Genomic DNA, 19515 nt, shown 5'->3' with positions numbered 1-19515 from the left:
CTCGTCCTTCCTGTCTTGTCTTGCAAACGGGCCAGCCACTTTATTTCTATTTTTGGCATCATCCCTTTAGCCAAAGCGTCACCTGATTCATGACATATTTTCTTGATAAAGAAGTTTTTTTCCCCTAGTTTCACAGTCTGGGCGGCTGTTCAGTGCGAGTGAATGTTGCACAGCTGGTTCTCACTACAGTATCTTCAGGGGTGGATTATTTGCCATTCCCAGCTTAATAATAATAATCCATTAACGCATTATTTTTGTCATCCGAGGAGAGAGCAAAATGCTCCCGGAGGTGGTTAGGGCCATGCAGGCTCTCCCTGCAATGCGCCCAAGGCTCCTGCAGTGCCCGCTATTAATTTCATAACGTGCCGGGCCAGGCCAGGGGTATATTAGAAACAAGCTTATAAACCCCATGGAAAAAGGGAAGGCAAAAGTGAAGATTTCCGACATGCGGGTGGCCCCGCAGGGCCCCTCCTCTCGCCCACGGGTTCCCTGGGAACTTGTGCAAATATTTGGTTTCAATTGTGGCTGGCAGCAGATGCGGTCACGGCAGCAGGGGGTCCGCACGGCAGATGTGCTCCAGAAGCGCACGGCAGCGGCGGGGGCTCATTCTGCACCCCCTGGGCAGCGGTGCCTCCCCCCGCCTGCGGAAAGGGGCAGGATTGGGAGCAAAATAATTGCGAAGGATGTTGGGTTGCAAGACAGTGCTAAAAGAGCCGAGGTTTGGGACAACCCGGAGCAGCCAGAGCCACATCCCGGTTTCGGGTGTCCCGGGCGCTCTCTCTGATCCTATCTTGCTCTGCAGTCAGCTCCAAGCTGCCATTATCCCCGCTGCCCAGTGCAGATGGAGGCGGGTGATGAAAGTGCCTCCGGCCCCCATATTGTCCGGAGGAAACCGGAGCCAGCGGCAAGCAGGGGGCCAGCGAGTAACCTGACCTCCCGGCCCCATGGAGCCAGGTGGGGGCTGCGCTGCCCCCGGCAGTGCTGAGGTGCCGAAAGGCCAGAGCGGTGATGGATGAGCCCCCTGCAGTCCAGTGGCTCCTTTTGCAGCCCACCCCTGTGTTGTTTGGCCATGGTTCTTCCCCCTCATCCTCATTTCTGGTCTCTACCCCGGGGGTTCCAAAGCTGTTGTTTTCCCAATATCCCTGTTTCTCTCCTACCAGCGTTTCATTCCATTCCTGCCTTGTGTTAAGGGGTTGGATTCAGGCTAGTCGTGAGCAGGAGGTCTGGAGCACTGGGAATTCGGGATTTGGGTCCCGTCTCCGTGCACCTCACTCCTGTGTTAACTGGCTCTGATTCCTTCCTTTCACCCCAGTTGTCTCCATGTTGCCCAGTCCCAGCACCCTGGAAAGAGCTTTGCCCCTGGTCAGGAGCTGTGGGCGGAGTAGGATGGGACAGGGGAGCGGAAGGGGTGCTGGGGGCAATGAGGTGAGTGTTTGCTGGTGGGGATTAAAGGCTCGGTCCCAAGCCAGGAGGAGGAAATTGGAAGTAAATCAGCAAGCGGGCAGGGAAACAAGCTGGAATTTACGACTCAGGGGCAGCTGGAGAGAGGCGGGTGATCCCAATGGTGCCGGGACAGTGCAATCCAGGGACCTTCATCCCCTCTTCCCTCTGTTTCCTGCAGTGCCAAGTCCTTCCTGACCTCTGTCCTTCACTTGGTCCTGTCTGCATTTTCCTCTTCCTCGCTACTCCGTGTTGGGGGCACAAGGAAACAAAGAAAGTTAATGGTGGGGCTAATTGAAGCCAGGCCGTGGCAGGCGTGTGGGGAAAAGCCAGGGTATTGCCCGTGTGTTTTGCAAGCCCTGAAGCAAATCCATATGGCCGTGATTCCCAGCAGCCTGCAGCCGGGCTTGCTCCCGATAGTCCCAATCCTTGCAGGGTGAAACAGAGGCTCTGCAGGAGGAGCCGAGGGCCCCTTGGTGCAGGTCCCTTCTCTCTGGGTCAGCTGAAATGGGGGGGGCACTCATCAACTTTTTTCCGCCTCCAGATTTGGACCCGGTGGCCAGTTGCGTGTCTCTCCCATGGCTGTTTTCCAGCTCCAATCTCTCTGGAACGCCGGTGGCTGCAGCCTGGAGCAATCAGGGCTGGAACAGACCCACTGCTGAATACAAAAGCCATGCAAGGAAAAACCTGGCAGTGGGGGAACCGTGTGAGCTGCATCCCAGGGTGCAGATCCGAACCTGCCGCATGGAGAGTCCCCTTCCCATGCAGCAAACACCCAGTAGGACCTTGCGCTGATGCTTCTTGCAGCTTTGGGGGGAGAAAAGTCAAATACAAGTGTTTTTGTGGACTCTGCACAAATTCAGGCAGTTTTGTGGACCCTAAGCTGCAGTTCCCCAGCTTGCCTGGCGCCCAGCCCAGCAGTCCTAGTTGCAAAAGCAGAAGCCTCCACATCCGAGAGCTTCATCTGGCAAGGAGGTCTTGCTTTGCCTCTAATGAAAATTTCATCCCGCTTTTGTTCTTAGCTAAAACACAGAGACATTCCCAACGCCCAGCAGACTGCGATGGAGAAGGGCACGACATTTATTTGCGGATGAGGCTGCATCACACCTTGCAGCCGATCGCTGCCTTAGCCCTCCCTGGAAGGGAACCGAGGTGGCCACTTTCTTGTGCCTGTAAATCATTTCCCCCACCTCCTTCACCCGCCTCCAAAATCAAGGAAATAATTAAAAGAGCAGGAAAACGAGCCGTTGGCAAGTTTCCTGCCATATCGTGCAATGCTTTGCAGGATTAAAGCACTTTGCAGTGCAGGGAAATGCTCGAAAGGATCTGTTGTAATTCCCTGTGGAAAGGAACTGGCCATGCCCTTTTGCACCAAGGCAGCTTTCCCCCCCCCCCCCCCCCCCCTTTTTCTTTTTTGCTAGGGCAAAAGCTCTGCTTGGAGTCCAGATGTTTATTTTGTCTCTGGATGAGGGCAGTGTTTGTCACAGGACGCAGGAGGCTGCAATCAGGTACTGCACATGTGGGGCAACGATGTCACCAGCTGGCAGCAATCTGCGTTTTGCAGGGATATAAGGAAAAGCAGGGTGGGTGGGTAGGTAGGTGGAAATGTGGCTCTCCCCAGCACATGGCAGCCAGATTTTGCCCAGGAGGGTGAGCCCAAGGTGCGGGTGGAGGTGTTCACAGTCTGAGTCCTGGTGGGATCTGGGAACTGAGTGTCCAAAAACCCAGGAATGAAGAGGACTCTGAGCAATATGACTGCTTTCTGGGGCCGGATGCCACATGGTGCTGGGCTGAAGTTTGGGAACAACCTGCGTAAACACTCAGCTCTGGGGAGGTGGATGGATGCGTGTGGAGAAAATATTGGTGAGATTAGCAGCTGTCAGCTGTAGCCAGTGCTTCCCTTGCAAAGCCCCATGGCTCCTCCAGAAGCGCCCCTGCCTCCTCAGCCCTGCACAAAGGGCAGCCACTGGCAAAGCCTTCCTGTGTGCTCGTGGCACCCCTTTGGATACCATCCCGCAGAATCCTAGGGTGACATGGGGTTTTGAGGCTTATTTTTGCTTTAATTTTAAATTCTCTCTCTCTCTCTCTCTTTTTTTTTTTTTTTTTTTTTTTTTTTTTTTTTGCCAGAGGGAGTGACTGCTGAGTTTTGAGCCTGCATTTCAGGTGGCTTCAGCTGCAGCTGGTAGGCTGTTTCTACCTGGGGAACAGTGAGTGGTGGGATGATGCTGGAGGTGATCCCAGCCGGAGCGCCTGTCTCGGCTGCCCTCCCTACTCCGCAGCAGATGCGGGATTAAGTGAGGGCCTGATCTTATGCTCCTTGGGGACTCATAAAGACAGGAAAGGAAGTTTTCCAGGGCCTTTCCCCCCGACTCCTCACCAGTCTTGATGAACATCAGGTTCCTTTTCCAGATCCTTATTGCTAATCTCCCCCCCCCCCCCGCACCATCCATAAATCAGACTTCTCTCCCCATGGAGCACCTAATGCAGCTGATCCCGCACGGGGCTCACTGGCCCCGCTCCCCCTGTGGCCCCTTCCCCGCAGCTAAAAGCATCTTGGCTCCCACTTTCTGTTCCTCTTCCCTACTCTAGGCTCGCTCCCCTAGGATGCTGGGGATTAAGAGGAAGCAGATTAAAACCTAATGGATTGATTTCAATTAGTTTCCCTTGTTTATTTGGCATGTCAAATGGGAGCCTGAAAAAGAAAAAGGAGGGGGGGCCACTTTTAATGCAGATGAAGTCCCAGTGCTCCTTATATTTCCGACTCGGGAAAGACCCGGGCCAAGAAGGTATAAAACCAGCTACGTTTGATCATCCTATTACAGGCTCTTAAAAATGGTGCTGTATAAATACTTCCACGCAGAGCAGCTTGAATGCAAATGCACAGCCCTACTAACCAGCAGCAGCTTTTTGGGTCCAAACCCTGCTTTTTACCTGGGAAAGTTTTACCTGGTGCTGTGCAAGTGCCACCTAAATTGTCATCTCGAGTTATAGAGGTGATGGGGATGAAGCTCCTGAGCCTGTGGCTCCAGCCACAGCTCCAGCTGCTCCTGAGAAATCCGCCCCCAGATAAGATCAGTCTCCACATTCCTGCAGTTTACAAGGGAAAACATGGGAGTGAACTGAGAGGGAAAAATGCCCTTTAAGGCCATGTCTCCCAGCACAGAGGCACAAACTTTTTTTTTTTTTCTTTTTTCTTTTTCAAGGGAGGGTAAAGATCTCTGATGGCGTAAACACCATGATGCTTGTGGCCCGTGGGGAAATGGAGGCACCATGGAGCAGGGTGACACTGTGGTTCTTTATTCGCATCCACGTGGGGACTGTCACCCTAAGCCCCTGGCCACCACAGCCCCCCCCACCACATGCTGTCCCTCCCACAAGCCCCAACTCATCCTGCAAGACTCACTAACGAACAGGCCTTGAGGGCCCACCATATAGACAACAAAAATGTCTTTTGTACAACAGAAACATTAGAAAAAGACACAAAACGTACCAACAAGTGCTAACTTTGGCTTATTTTCCCCCCTTTTGAGGGGTTTGGTTTTTTTCTCCCCTATTTCCAGCCAGGGATTTGCTCATTCCCCGGCTTCTCTTTGGATGCTGAGTTCGCCCTGGTGGCAGGTGAGGACAGGAGCCCTGGGCAATGGCACTGGGGACCTGAGACCAGGTGAGAGGTTTCTGTGGGAAGAGCTTTGGTTCCAACTGGGAAGTGTGGGGCACTAGCTTTGGCTAGTGCCAGGAGGATCCAGCCCCATTGGTTTTCTAGGATATGCAATTACAGCAATCAAACGCAGACACGCTTTGTTTGATCCTGATTTGGGTCATACTGGAGTCGCTTCGTGCAAATAGTACCGTTGGGAGCGTCGGTGCAAGAACTGGTGTTTAATCCCATCCCAAGGTGTTCCTGCAAGCCCGGAGCATCTCATGCGCTGCATGTGACCACTCCAACCAAGGCTGGAAATCTGGAGCCATTTCCTTGTATGACAATGCTGGGAGAGTGTCAGGATTCAGGATGGAGAGGGAGCAGAGTAGTGTCTGGGCCATGTTTTTCAGTCGGGGCAGGCAGAGTATCCCAGAGTGGTTCCTGCAAAGGGACCTTCTCCCTGCACACGTTGATTTGTGAGAAGATGGAAGGTGTTGGGTATTTCCAGGTGACGATGCATGTTCTGCTTCATGGGGAGGAAAATTCCCAATGCTTTTAAAGGGCTCTGGTACTTGGCTCTGGCTGACTTGGGAAAAGATCAGTTCTGAGCCCTCGGCTCTCCCTTGGAAATGCCCACAGCTCCATGCACAGTGCCCATATCCCTTCTTTTCCCCCCATGTCTCCATCTGGCAGTGCTGATTTCCAGTGCTGATTTTGGGCTCCGCCACAAGTCCATAAGGCTGAGAGCAAAGTGGGGGCAGAGCCACAGGCTGCAGAGCCATAGCTTCCATGTGCAGCCACAGCCTCCTCTGCCTTGCAGTCTTTTCCCTGCAAACAGTTCCACTTTCCCTCCAGGGAGCTGCCCTGGGCAGGATTGGAGAAAAAGCAGCACTGGCAACATGGGCCGAGGTGCCTGCAGGGTTCGGATGGCAGCTCCTGTGACCTTCCCCCTGGGAAGGGCACAAGGGCACTGTGCGCCCCTTCGGAAACTGCCACGGACGTGCCCTGGTGCAAAGAACTTGGCAGCTGCTCCTCTGTGCCCCTGTGGGCGACTTCCACGCGTGTCACAACACAGCCAGTTCTCAGTGCAGGACCCCCCAGTCCTCCTCCGCTGGCAATTCGGGGAGGAGCAGCGAAATCTCAGGAACAGGTGAGAAGCGCTGGGGCTCAAAGAAGAAAAGGGAGCTGGGGCTGTCCCGGTGGCAGGAAGGCCCCATGTCCCGAATGGGGCTGATCCCAGGGTAGGGGGATGAGGGAGAGGATGCAGCTGAGGGAATCCAGCGCCTCTCCACCCGCGGCGCCCACTCACACGGGCGATGTGGCGGTGGAGTCGCTGTGCAGGCACTCGGCGATGTCCCCGCGCTGAATCCTGCGCAGCGCAGCCAGCAGCGCCTCCAGCGTGGCTGTCTCCTTGGTGCCCCAGTCGGCCAGGAGGGCACGGGCAGGCACCTCAGCCCGCGCGAACGTGCCCACATGCTCCTCGGCATAGCCCAGTTCGGCTGCCAGCTGCCGCCACGTCTCCTCAGCCGAGCTGCTCAGCAGCTTCTCCACCTCCTCCTGCTTGCCCGGCGGCAAGTTGCCGTAGAGGCCCCCATCTGCCTTGGCCGCTGCCGGGCGTGGCAGGGCTGCTGTCAGTGCGGTTGCCCCATGGTGGCACTGTGCTCCCATCCCCGTCCCCATCCCTGCGGCATCGCGCTCCCGTCCCTGCGGCACCGCGCTCCCAACCCCATCCCCATCCCTGCTGCACCACGCTCCCATCCCCATCCCTTCTGCACCATGCTCCCATCCCTGTCCCCATCCCTGCGGCACCATGCTTCCATCCCTGCGGCACCGCGCTCCCATCCCTGTGGCACTGCACCAACTTGTCCCTGTCCCCATCCCCACTGCACCATGCTCCTAGCCCCATCCCTGTCCCCACCCCACTGCACTCATCCATTCCTGCTGCACTGTGCTCCTATCTCCATTCCTATCCCTGTCCCCATCCTTGCAGCACTACGCTCCCGTCCCCATCCGTGTCCCTGCTGCACTAGGCTTGCCCATCCCTATCCCCATCCCCACTGCACCACACTCGTCTGTCCCCACTGTACTGTGTGCCTGCTCCCATCCTTGCCCACCCAGCACTATGTTGCCATCTCTGTCCTCATCCTCAATGCACCATGCTCCCATCCCTGTCCTGTTCCTGCTGCACTGTGCTCCTGTCCCTGTCCCCATCCCCGCTGCCACAAGCTCCTGTCCTCATCCCCACCACACAGCACTCACCCTTACCTGGCCCCTGGGTGCCCATGCCAGGCGGCTGCTGGTCGTGCAGGCTCTGGCTGTCCACAGAGATGCCACTGTCGCTGTGCAGCTTCTCACCCTCAGGTGACGGCGTCTGGTTGACGGGGCGGTTGTTGGCACCCTGTTTGTTCTGCTTGCAGCTGTTCCACCTGTGCCGCAGTGGGGGGGACGGGGGGTGAGCACTGGCTCCACTCCCGCCCGGTGCTCCATCCTGTGTGTACTGTCCCCCTCTGATTTGGGACGTGAACCCACCCATGTATTTTGCAAAGGCCTTGGAGGCAGCAGGGGCTGATGCACACATGCATGGGAGAAATGCAGGTTGCATCAAGCCAGCAATGGGGATCTGCCATCCATGGGGACCAGCCCCCTTGCAGCCTCCTTGCTGTCTCCCCGCTGGTCCCCTGGGCTCTACCTTTTGAAGGCGATGTAGGCCACGAGCCCCACCACCACGGCCGCCAGGATGGAGCAGTAGACAGGAATGAGGTTGTCAGCGGTGCCGTGGCTCACCACGGGCTGTGAACTGCCCATAACGGTGGTGGCAGCATCGGCCACGGTGCTGGCGGCCGGCTCGGCACTGGACAGCTCCCAGGTGACAGGTTCAGGGCTCTCGGAGTCCCCCAGCAAGGGTGTCTGTGTGGTCCAGCGCGGGTGCAGGTCTGCAGGGCACAAGCAATAGTTGCATCCTGGGCCAGCGGGGACAGATTGGAACCGGATGCTGCTCCACTGTGCCCATGGACAGCCAAGCGCCACGGGGCAACTGGCACCGAGTCACCAGCGTCCCTTCCACGGCAGCGCGAACAAAGCGCACCCTGTGCTCTGCCGCTCGTGCCTCCATTTATCCGACCCAGTGCAGGGACAGCCAGAAGGGAGGTACCCTGGCTCCCTTCGCAGCCGCCCTTGGCTCTGTGCCTGCACTCAAGGTCCGCCGGGATAGCCCCCTCCCCAGGGCTCATTAGCACCCCAGCATCATTAGTGTGTCCTGCTTAGTGTCACTGCGTGGCTTGGCCCAGCCTCGCTTGTCCCTTGGATGGGCAGAGCACAGGAAAGGGGCGACCTCCTGGCTCCTTTCCCATGCAGCTCTCTGCGCCGCAATGATTTAAGGAGATGGGGGGCTGCCAGGACTCCTGGACCCCCCGGGGGTTTGCAAGTGCCAGGATGGAGGGGGAGGGGAGCGTCACCTCTGCACTCAGCATCCGAGGTGGCCGTGCACTCCTTGAGCAGCACCTCGTTGTCCTCACAGATGGTGCAGGGCAGGCAGGGATCCACGAAGTTGGCCTCATCCGAGAAGGTGCCCTCGGGACATTCCTCGCACACGGTGTCCTGAGTGTCACCGCATGGGAACACAAGGCCGAATCCAGCCTCGCAGAGGCGGCACTCGCGGCAGCCGCCACTTGCCTCGTCCTGGAAGTAGCCATAGGCACAGCGGCACACGGCGTCATCTGACTCCACGCACGGTGCCGACATACTCTGCAGCCCCACGCACTGCGTGCATGGCTTGCACGGCTCCGTGGCGCTCACCGTGTCCGAGTAGGTCACGCCTGGGGGGCAGAGTGCACCGTGAGCCCTAGCCCCACTGCTTGGTCCCCATCCTGCTCCCCATTCCATTTCCCATCCCACTCCCCATCCCACCAGGACTCCACATTGTGCCAGGGCATGGGGACATGGGCAGGAGCAGGATGGGCATCACACACTGCACCATTTATCCCCATTCCAGAGCAAGGGATGCCCCACATGGAGCCTCCTCCATCCACAGGGATCTGTCTCCTCCCTCCCTCTTAACACGGAATCCCTCTCTGTCGCACAGCAAATCCCTGCAGATTTGGCCACGGGGCACCCTCCTGCCCTGCACTCCCTCTCAGTGTCCCTACGGATCTGGCTGCTGCACATCCCACCAGCAGCTGCGGCCACATCTGTTTCCCATCGCACCTGCTGGAGGGGCGGCGGGACACAAATGGGAGGCTGCAGCGCTAATTGCTGCCGGCTCCCCCGACCTCGGGCTGCTCCTTCTCCGGTTTCGCGGCACACGGCAGGATTGATGCTGCCGCGTAAATCAATCCCCCTGCTGCAGCCCCTCCTCCCCGTCATAGTCCCTGGGGCTTTTGGAGCTATTTTCGGCCCCGGAAAGAGGGTTCGGCTCCGGTCCTGGAGGGCATGACCGCTTCCTCTCCATCTGTGCCCTTGGATCCAGTGCCCTCAACCCCACTGAGGATGCCAGATTCCAGTCCTGGTGCCAAGGGATGCTGGCTAGATGTCCCCATCCCCATGCAGGGATGCTGGGGTGATGCTCCCAAGCTGGATGAAGGTCCTCATCATCCTCATCCCATGGGATACAGGAGGGATGTCTGCACTACCAGGGGATTTGCACAACCGCCACCCGATGGTGTTTTAATGCCTGATTTTGACTGTTCGCCCCGGGGAAAGAAGGGTCCATACCCTCAAGCACCGAGGTGGCTGGGACAGCCAGGGCATTTCTACCGCACTCCTGTTCCTCCTGCCTTGTGTTCTGCTCCTTCTCAGGGGCTGGTAGCCACTCTCCCAGGGACCAGCCACCCACACCCCATCCTCACCCCGACCCTGCACTCCCAGTGCGTGCAGCGCCCATTAACCTGCGCTCAGCCCTTACATTATTCTGAATTATTGATAGGCGCCATTAGCGTGGGGAAGTGGCCAGGAAAGGCATATGGCTGAGTGGGCACATTTTCAGTGGCAGCAAAAGGTATCTGAGCTGAGCAATTACAGCTGCGCTGCAAACGGGGCCGCCGGGGCTGAGGAGCTACATAAATAAATCACGAGGCAGCAATCAGGGACGGCTGAGGGGATGGGAAAGAGGAAAAAAGTAATAATGATACAAAAATTCAATGGTCCTTTGGGTTAGTACAGAGCCCGGGGCTTTCGAGATGGGCTGGTGGCTTGGTAGGAGCAAATTTTTGTAAATAAATTTGGGTGGTGAATCGGGAAGAAATGTGGAGCGAGAGTCCTGGGCGGAGGTGGAGGCTGGCAGAGGTCCTGGCTCCCGTGGGGAGACCGAGGAGGATCTCCCCACCCTGGCAGGGCCTTGGGGTGGCCAGGGCCCCCTGGCTCAGAGCTGGGGGAGTATCTGTCCCCCAGGGGTGCCCATAGTTCGAGGTCTTCCCCAGGCCACCCAATGATGCCTCTTTGGCAGGGGGCTGCGACAAGGTCATGGGGATTAACCCTCACCAGGGTTAAGGACTGAAGAGCTACAGCAGTGGCTGAGCCCAGGGATAAAACAGGGTTTGGGGAGCAGTGCCCTGTTTGCAGAAGTCTTTGCTGCTTCTGTGGGTGTTTGAGACATCCTGCACTCCCCTGGGAGCAATGTGTGTGCAGGGGGACCCTGCATGGGGCTCCCAAGCTCTTCATGAGTCAGTGCCAAGCCCTAATCCTGCTGTGGGAACATGAACCTGGCCCCAGGCGAGGGCTGGGCACTCAGGATGCAGCTGAGCGCTGGCGCCCGCCCACATGGTCCGTTCCTCCAGGTCCCGCTGGCCCCGCGCCACCAGCTCCCAGCACCGCACCCAGGTCACCATCCTGCTCTCCCATTCCACATCCTCCTCGCGGGGTTGGAAACTCCCTCTCACCCTCTGCTTTCCGCAAAGGAATGGAGGGCAACAAGTCATCTCTGTGCCTAGAAGCACCAGGGGGTGGTTCCAGGAAGGGATGAAGCAACCTCCATTCCCAGCCCTGGGGCTCCAGCCCCACGGGACAAGCACTGCAGCCAGGTGAGCTGTGACCAGGACAGCAGCAGCATACGGAGACAGACACGTGTCCCGGTGGCAGGATGCTCCGGCTCCGAGCTAGCTCGTGCAGCAGCCCCAAGGTTATGGGCAGGTGGGCTCTCAGCGAGTGCCGCGCAACGATTTTGCGAGGAGGCAGAGATATTTTTAGCACTTCCTTGACACCCTGCTCCGGTCCCTGCTCTGCACCAGTGCTGTTCTAACTTTCTGGCAGTGTTTTGGCTCTCAGGATCCCAAAGCCAGCAGCCAGGGCTTGCCAGGACCCCCAGACCCTATGCCCTTCCCCATCTCAGTGCAGCGCTCGAATAGGCTGGAGAATAGGCTGTTCCTTCCCCTTCTTTGGGGAAGGAACAGTGGGTTGGAAGGGCAGGAGGGATGTGGGATGTGCTGAGATGAAGGGCAAGGCAGCGTGTGGCTTATGCTGCTCAGATATTTTATGGCTTGGGGGAACAGCTGGCAGTCACCCCACGTGCAGGGATGCTCAGGAGGAGCTTTGCAGCCTGCGAAGGCCACGGCAGAGCCACCACGTGCCCGAGCTTGGGGCCTGTCATTCAGACCATGTGAGGAGAGGGGAGGATGAGGGCTTCGCAGAGGGGCATGCGCTGCTGTACTCACTGTCCAGGCAGGGCTCACAGACAGTCTGGTTGAGGCCACAGGGCTGCACGACACCCTCACCCAGATTGCAGGACTTGCAGCACTCGCCACTTGCTGTGTACATCTTGCTGAAACACTTGTCCTTGGAGCCCCAGGCGGGTCCCTGCAAGAAAGAAAGCAGAACCCGGAGGCAACTTATGTTTGGGACTCAAAATCAGAGCTCCTGCAATGGGAAGGACTTTGAACAGAGCCTTGAGACCCCTACGACATCATTGCCTGGTGCAAGTGAGCGTGTTTGCTTATAGAGCAATATATGTCCCGATGTCACTCACAGAAGCAATAAATCTGCAGCTGGGGCATCTCAGCACATGCACATTGCAGCTCCGGGTGCATTTGTGGACCAGCCAGTCCCCAAATAGACTCTTGGCCTGAGTTTTGCCATGGTTCTTTTTTTTTTACCTTGGTGCCACAGTCAGGGCCACATTTGTGCAAAGGGCAGGAGATGCCAGAGCTGCAGCGGCTTCACAGGAAGCAGCACAAGCTGCTGCCTGCCCGGTGCCAGGTGGTGCCCCCTCCCCGTGCCTCCTGCTGCCTCCTCAACGAGCTCCAGCTCTGAACTCGGCTCCGGTTATGAACTCAGCTCCGCGCATCATCCGGCCCAGTCGGAGACAACGCAGCGCCAATTATAGGCATTTGAATGACAAAGTGCTCCAATTACCCCGCACTTGAAAGCCTGGGAGCTGGCATGGCTTGGCCAGCATGGGTTGGCAGCTGCCCACGGTGTCCCAGCTGCACCAATACAGAGCAGCGGGGCCCAGCACCCCACAATGACAGCTGGGCAGCAGGTTTGGTTGGCACAGCTGGATGCCTTTCCCGATGGGAATAATCCTGCTCAGCTGAGGCTTGTCCGCGGCTCCTCCTGGCTTGTGCTGGCCCCGAGTTGCAAGTGTCCCCTCTGGTGTCGCCGTGGTGGCCCGGGGGTAGGGGAGAGCAGGTCCTGGGTAGGGGGCAGCAACTGGAGCAGTGAGTCCCAGCCTTGCCTTGCTATAAATAGTGCTGGGAAGCAGCAGCGCAGCTGGGGTCAGCGAGTCAGAGCTCCCACGGCCTCGGGGCGGGTGGCCAAGGGCGCCCCCCCCACCACGGGATACCCTCTCGCTGCCTGTTTCCCCACGTTACATCCCCCGGGATCGCAGGAGCAGCCGCTGCCGCTTCGCCCATCTCGGGTCTCCCTGCTCCGCGCTGCTGAACGGCACTGAAAATGCAACTTGCAGTCCCAGGTGCTGCAATCCACCCTCCACCGCGGTTCCCTTTCAGCTCGGCAGCTTTGCCCCCCCGCCCAAGCCCCGTAACGTGCCCATCCGCGAGGCATATGGTCCATATTAACCCGCAGAAATGTGTGCGTTATTAACACACCTCCTGGTGACAAAGCCGTGGGTATTAACACCATAAAGCATTTTGACAGCTGGAGCTGGGGGGACGGGTCGCAACACCTTGGACAGCTTTTAATTGCTCTGCGAGACCCCTTGGTGCATTTGGGCTCTCAGAGCAGAGCGGGTTGCCGAGGACGCCCGGAAGGGAAGGTCCCTGAGCGGTCCCGGAGGGATTCGGAGCAGCAGCCGGGCTCCTGCTGAACCCCATCCCAGCCGCTCTGCTCCCGGCGCTGGATGCATTTGGCAGGTCTAAGCTGAGGGTCACATCCAGCCCCAAGTGCAGCAGGCAACAAAACGTTGCCGACTGGAGCGGCGCCCAGCTCAGACGTGGGCTGATGGTCGCATGAGGTGGCCCCAGCCTGGGGCTCTGCGCCAGAGCAGCTGAAGCAGCCGGGTTGATTCACACCCCAGGAGGGGTCCTGCTGCCTGCAGCGAGGACAGTCACCAGACACCCAGCCCGTGTAGGGCTGCACATCCCGGGTGTCTGCCCTGCGCCCAGGCTTTTTCCCTGGGGTGGCAGGACCGGGGCTGCCCCCGCTTGCTGGGGAGCGTGGGGCGCGCACGGGGTTTCTCCCTTGGTCCGGAGAGCACGACGGGCAGGGCAGGTTTGGAGACAGCAGAGGGGGAGACAGCAGGACGGGGGCTACTCTCTGCCCCCTACTTCGCATCAGCCATGCCGGTGGCCAAGGGGCGCCCGAGCACGGCGGGACCGGGCGGCTCCCTCATCAGCGACCGCCCCCGCGGACCCCTCCGCACCCCGGCGTTCTCCGGCCCGTGAGCGCCCCGTGCCCGGTCCCCCCAGGCGGCTCCGTCCCGGCACTCACCGGGGACAGTAGCAGCGGCAGCAGCAGCGGCAGGAGCCCTGCCATGGTCCCCGGGGCGGCGGCGCTGTCTCACATCCCCACCTCGAGCAGCGGTGCCGTGGCTGCGCTGCCTCCGTCTGCCCGCCCGCCGCCCCGGCGCGCCGAAAAAGGGCCCGCAAGTCCCTCCTCCTGCCGCCTTCCTCCTCCCCCGCTCCTCTTCCTCCTCCTCCTGCTCCTCTCCACCCTCGGCACACAGCACTCCCCTCTCCACCCTCCAGCAGACCCGCCACTGCCTCCACGTCATGTTCCGCCATCGCGGCCAGGTTCGAGCACCCCCATCTGCCGTCCATCCGTCCGACCCCATCCATCATAGCCCCTCCATCTGCCACTGTCTTGGCAATTTGTTATAGCCTGATGCACCGAGATGCTCTGGAGGGATGAGGCCAGGACAGGACAACTGGACCTCCTCGGGGATATCCCTGTGGTCTTAAGGGAATGGCATGGGCTCCCTCTGCTTCCTACAGAGCCTCTCTCTCCCGTCAGCTGCTCTTCCCTGCCCCTGCCTTCCTAGTTCCTTAAAAGACACCTCTGTCCTCTCTGACCCTGCAGCGAGGGGTTAAACTGTATGACAAGGTGAGAGGGTTGTAGTGTCCCCCCCTGCGAGGTGCTGCCAGCGGGGGAGGCTCAGCGCAATGCGTTGGGGCCAGACATGCTGCTTACAGGGCTCCCTACATCATCAGGGCATGGTTTTGCTGTCCCAGAGGTGCAGAAGATGCTCTGAGATGGCTCTGGTGGGCAGGGATGAGCAGGGATGGAGGAGAGTCCTCCACTCTCGGAGCCTTTCTCTTAATTAAAATTAACCTGCAGCACCTCCATGTCCCTTCCCCTTGCCCAAAGCACCTCGGCAGCTGGTAGCTCTGGGAAAAAACTCATAATGGCAACAGAAAACAGAGCCAGGCGTCTGGCACACGCGGGCTGCATCGGCGGCTGGGCCAGCGGCCAGTGAAGGTAAGTGGAAACTTCTGCCGTTGTCGTAACCCGCCTCGGCCGCACCAGTGCTTTTCATTAAACCCCCTCGTGCGTTTTGCTACTTGCAGCCCTTTGCTGGCTCCGCACAATGATAGAGCCGCTCTTAAAAGTCTGCTGTCGCCTCTGAATTAAACCCAAAGCCCCCGGGGGTTTATTTGCTGGCAGAGCCTCCTTTGTATGTGACTCGCTCCAGATTGACCCTGCAGCAACACTGAACAGAGCCAGACCCTGTGCCAGCACCTCCATCCTCTGCATCCTGCATCTCACTTGGCTAGAAACAGAGGAGCAAATAAAAGCCTCCAAGCCATCAAACCTGGGTGCGATCCCCCCATGGCCCCCCAAGCCCCAGCAAGAGCTGCAGTTAAACACCCCGCCTGCAAACTTTACACTGATTTTACTAAATGTGTGGGTGATTATTTTCCCGACACCGATGGCAATGCAGTAATGGTAAGTTATAAATAACAGGAATAAGTAATACATATTGAGCCATTCACAGCTCAGGCTTGGAGTACAGCTAAGGGGCTGCCAAGAGCAGGACAATGTCCCCATGTCCCCAGCGGCGCCAGGATGGCAGGAGCAGGCTCCAGTCGTGGTAGCTGGGAAAGGCAGTGTCCCTTCCTGGGAAAAGGGTAGGAAATTCAGGTTGAATCTAGAGGGGAATGTGCCAATGTGTGGGGTTATTGCAGCTGCTTGCAGGGCGGGATGGGGGATTGCACCTTGCTGGGTACTGTACGGCTTTTCCAGCAAAGCATCTCTGGAGAGTGGGGAGGAATTCACATAAATAAGCTGTTTTTTATTTTTGCTTCAAAGAACTACTTTTTTTCCCGTATAGGAAGTGAGAGCTTTTCATTTGAGCCCTCTTGGCCCGCTGGGGGCCCTTGGCAAGAGCCAGGCCCGCTGGTGGAGAGCAGGAAGCGCTGGGCTGCGGCCAAGGGCTCCTGTGGCGTTTGGCCCTCTGATCCTCATTTCCATCAATGGGATTTGGACACCTAAAAGCTTTCAAGGATCCTGGCCCAGGTCGACGCGTGGCTCGCAAAAGTCCTCTCCTCTGCCTGCTCCGAAGCCTCCTGTTGGTTTTCCGTACTGGGGCTGAGGCCAGATCAGCGCTGGGGACCCACCTCCATCAGCATTCAGCACCATCCAGGAGTAGGTCCATCCCTCCTGGCATCATCTTGCCCATCCCTGGGATGGAATAATGGCCATATAGCCCCCAGGTAGCCCAGAGGAGCCAGACAGTGGCTGGGAATTGCCCTGGGAAGAGGCAATCGGCTCGAGAGCAGTCGGCTTTGGGCACCCCAAGACCTTCAGTTCGAGTCGGTCAGGATACAACATTCCCCAACTTCCCCCACAACCTGATTTCCATTAATCTCAAAGTGCTCCGGTCTGGTTTTTATTACACTCCTTGATATCCATCCCTATAATTTCTCCTAATGCTCCCTTCTAATCCTCCAGCCTCTTTCCCCCTTGTTAATCTCCCGCTTGAAGGTTGTCCATCCTCCTGCTGTTCCTTTTCCCACTCCGTTAACGGTTCTTTCGGTGCCATCCATCACCCTGGGTGGCAGCAGGGGCATCTGCAGCCCTGTTAGAAATGAAGCTCCAGGTCTATATAAGGAAGGACCGAAGCCGTCTCTGGAGAGCGGTGCCTGCGGCGTCTGGGAAACACAATCTCTCCGCGGGACGGAGTGATGGTAAAACAGCAAGGCAGCAAAAACAGAGGCAATTTCCCTCCCAAAGAAGCAAGACTTTGCTCCGGCCAAGAGCCTCCATTCAGAGCTGGGCAGCCCACAATGGGAGGAAGAAAACCCCCTGCTCATGACCTGGGTAATAAAGGACATAAATACGTCGGCGGCAGCAACACTGTCGATATTTTGCTGTTGGAGGTATTGATTGGTTCCACATGCCAGGGCAGGGCTGGCTTTCTTCTTGCCCGCCTGGCTTTTGGGAACCCATTGATTGCATTTTGTTGCTGATGGCTCAAGAATTCTGCTGTGCGGAGGAAATGAGTGTCAAGCCCCTGGAGCAGCGACGAGGACATGACCAAGCGGGCAGCGGTGCTTGGGGCTTCTTTTTACCCCTAGATCTCCCACATGTGTCTTTTTTAGTTATGTTTATATATACATACATATATTATTTTAATGCTTCCCTCATTGTGGGATGCTTTTTGAGTGGGGTTTCCATGTGCACATTGCCCAAGCAAGGTCCAGGCAGGGGCAATGCATCCACCCAGGGCCAGGTAGTACCGTGGGCTTTTCCCTATGGATGTGAGTATCCCGCTCCTTCCCCGCAGCTCAGTGGAGAGCAGAAGAGCTGCAGACCCCACAGCATCCGTCTGTCCTGTGGCAACAGATGCAGGGCGAACCTGGCTGGGGCATCGGCCAGACTCCCCTCTCCTGTGGTTTTGCTCAAAACCCAAGCATTTTGGAGCACTTTTTTGGGGGAAAAAAGGGGTGAGTTTGTCCCCTTGGGGTAAGGATGCTGTCAGTGCTATTGCAGAAGATGAATTTGGCTCCCTGGCACTGGTACCAATGAGGCTAATAACCAAGGCAAGGAGGGAGGCAGAGCAAGGAGCCTGAGCTGGGCAATACTGTCCCTATGGCAACTGCTTCCATCAGCCCCCAGTTGCATCCTCCTCTTCCTCCTCCTCCTCTTCCTCACTCCCTCCTCCTCCTCTTCCAGCTGCTTTCGTGCACATCTGAGCACAAAGCGGAGGTGCAAAACTCCCTGGTCTGCTCAGGTTGGAGGGACAAGTTGGAGTTTGATCTCTTGTGTTCCCATCAGCCACCCCAAGTGTTTTTTTTCCCCAAATTTTGCACATTAGCAGAGCCCGCAGAGCTCAGAGAAGCCCAAGGCAAGACCATGACAGTTTCAAGCCCAGCTGCCTTCACTTACACGCCATCAAGGTGGGCCCTTTGGGTGCCAGTGTGTGAAGGCAGCTCCTATAAGAAAGGGAGGCAGCTACTCTGCTCCTCCTCCTTCTCTTTTCCCCAGGCTGCTGAGTGGAGCAGGGATCCTGTGCTGGTACCGATGGCTCCTGGATGCAGCCAGCCAGGGAGGAAGGGGAGGGCATCCCACCCCCTTCGGCCTTGCTCTCACTGCAACATGGAGCACCTGGAGACATCCCGGGGTTTATTTTGGAGCACTAGCAGGTAATTCCCCTGCCTGCCGACTGAGGCAGAGCCTTCTCAGCATTGTCATGATATCCTCCCTGCCTTTGCTTTCAGGAAACGCCCGCAGCTTCCCAACATGCCCTGCTAAAGCACGGTGGGGCTGCAGACTCAGTTCTATGGCAGGTTGCTCCTGACCCAGGTAGGTGCATTAACGGGGCACAAATGCATTTCCAGGTGCTCTCATTAGCACTTGGCAGCCAAACACACCTCAAGGTGATGTGTGCCCGAGCCCTGAGAGGGAGGGGGCTTCTCCACGCCTCCCAGGCTCAATATTCCTCCAGGGAATGGATGTGCCGGAAGCCTCATGGCTCCTCACAGCAGGAGGAACGGCAGGCTGGGTGCAGGACTGACAAACTCATTGCTTGTGTGGGCCCCTTGCTGCTCCCTGGAGCATCTTCCCAGCAGCTGTGACTGCAGCAGAAGGGAGCTCGTTTCCCAGCCTGCAGAGATGCTAATTTCTGCTGCTGTTCCCTGCACAAATCAGGTGGTCCAGGGGTGGGGAGGAGCAGTGTCAGAGCTGAGGGGAAGGGCTTTGGGTGCTGCAAGTATCCCGGGCTCCGGCAGCCAGGTGGGAGCTCTGGAGAGGTTGGATAAATGAAGATGGATGGGATAAAATAATGTGCTTGGGGTGAGCAGCGCTGTCTCTGCCGGGGAAGCCAGGTCTTGTGGCCCCGCTGGAATTCTCTAAGCGAGTAAACAGCATTGAGAGCAAAGAGGAAATTGGTAAATGCAATTTTATTCTGGCTTCTCGAAAGATTCTTAATGAGGGCCATAACATGGCAGCAAGACAGAAACGCAGCTGCCTGATAACAGAGGTGACCGCTGGGTTCCTGTGGTCAGAGGATGTGCCAGGAGGTGTCTCGGGTGCCCGGGATGAAGTAGCACTGGGATTTAGTGCATCCTGTAGAAAAGCACCTCCAGAACATGAAATCTGGGAGCTCTTCTTGCAGCCGCATTGCTCACAGTGGCTCCTAGCCCCGTGAGGAGCCGGCGGGCTGGGACCCAGCAGGGAGGTGTGGGAGGCTCTGCCCGTCTCCCACCCAGCAGCAGCTCCTTCCCAGCTGGCGGGAGGGCCGGATGCGCCTGCAGACTCCCCCGGGATGGGGCAGACAGGCTGAGAGCAAACAAGCCATTAGCAGCCATCGCCAAATGCCCTCCCGTGCCAGCTCTGGCACATCAAATAATGTGCAGGGACAAGGGCTGAGCACAGCAGGATGGCGGGGACCAGCAGGCTGAGGACAGGGCTGCTTGGAGCAGATGCAGCCCTGAGGTTGGAAGGAGCATCCCGACTAGCAGGTGCAGGGAGTCGAGCCCCCATGTTGCATTTGAGGCCAGTGAGACGTGGTGCCATCCCCAGGTTCACCCTGTGGAGACCCAAGTGGC

The 19515-nt window shown here is 57.9% G+C and overlaps 1 protein-coding gene across 1 annotated transcript; it reads right to left on the bottom strand.

Moving 5' to 3' along the window:
* Positions 1-6385: 6385 nt before the first annotated feature.
* On the bottom strand, positions 6386-14031 carry NGFR (nerve growth factor receptor). Its single transcript, XM_088519853.1, has 6 exons — positions 13958-14031; positions 11725-11866; positions 8536-8895; positions 7770-8013; positions 7346-7506; positions 6386-6687 (listed from the first exon to the last, which is right to left on the bottom strand). The coding sequence occupies exons 1-6, from the start codon at positions 14000-14002 to the stop codon at positions 6386-6388; spliced, it is 1254 nt and encodes a 417-aa protein (XP_088375979.1). The 5' UTR covers positions 14003-14031.
* Between the last annotated feature and the right edge of the window lie 5484 nt (positions 14032-19515).

Source organism: Tinamus guttatus, unplaced genomic scaffold, assembly GCF_059628265.1.
Source record: "Tinamus guttatus ecotype Peru unplaced genomic scaffold, ASM5962826v1 Tinamus_guttatus_pri_ptg000075l, whole genome shotgun sequence".
NCBI lineage: Eukaryota > Metazoa > Chordata > Aves > Tinamiformes > Tinamidae > Tinamus > Tinamus guttatus.
This window is presented reverse-complemented; position numbering and strand designations above follow the sequence as displayed.

Bases quoted from the DNA above. Each gene is read 5' to 3' on its own strand.
- NGFR (XM_088519853.1), bottom strand. From the start codon at position 14,002: ATGGCAGGGCTCCTGCCGCTGCTGCTGCCGCTGCTACTGTCCCCG. The intron at 11,867-13,957 runs GTGAGTGCCGGG...TCTTTCTTGCAG, and splicing joins TGCCGCTGCTACTGTCCCCG to GGACCCGCCTGGGGCTCCAA. The intron at 8,014-8,535 runs GTGACGCTCCCC...TGTGCCCTGCAG, and splicing joins CTCGGATGCTGAGTGCAGAG to ACCTGCACCCGCGCTGGACC.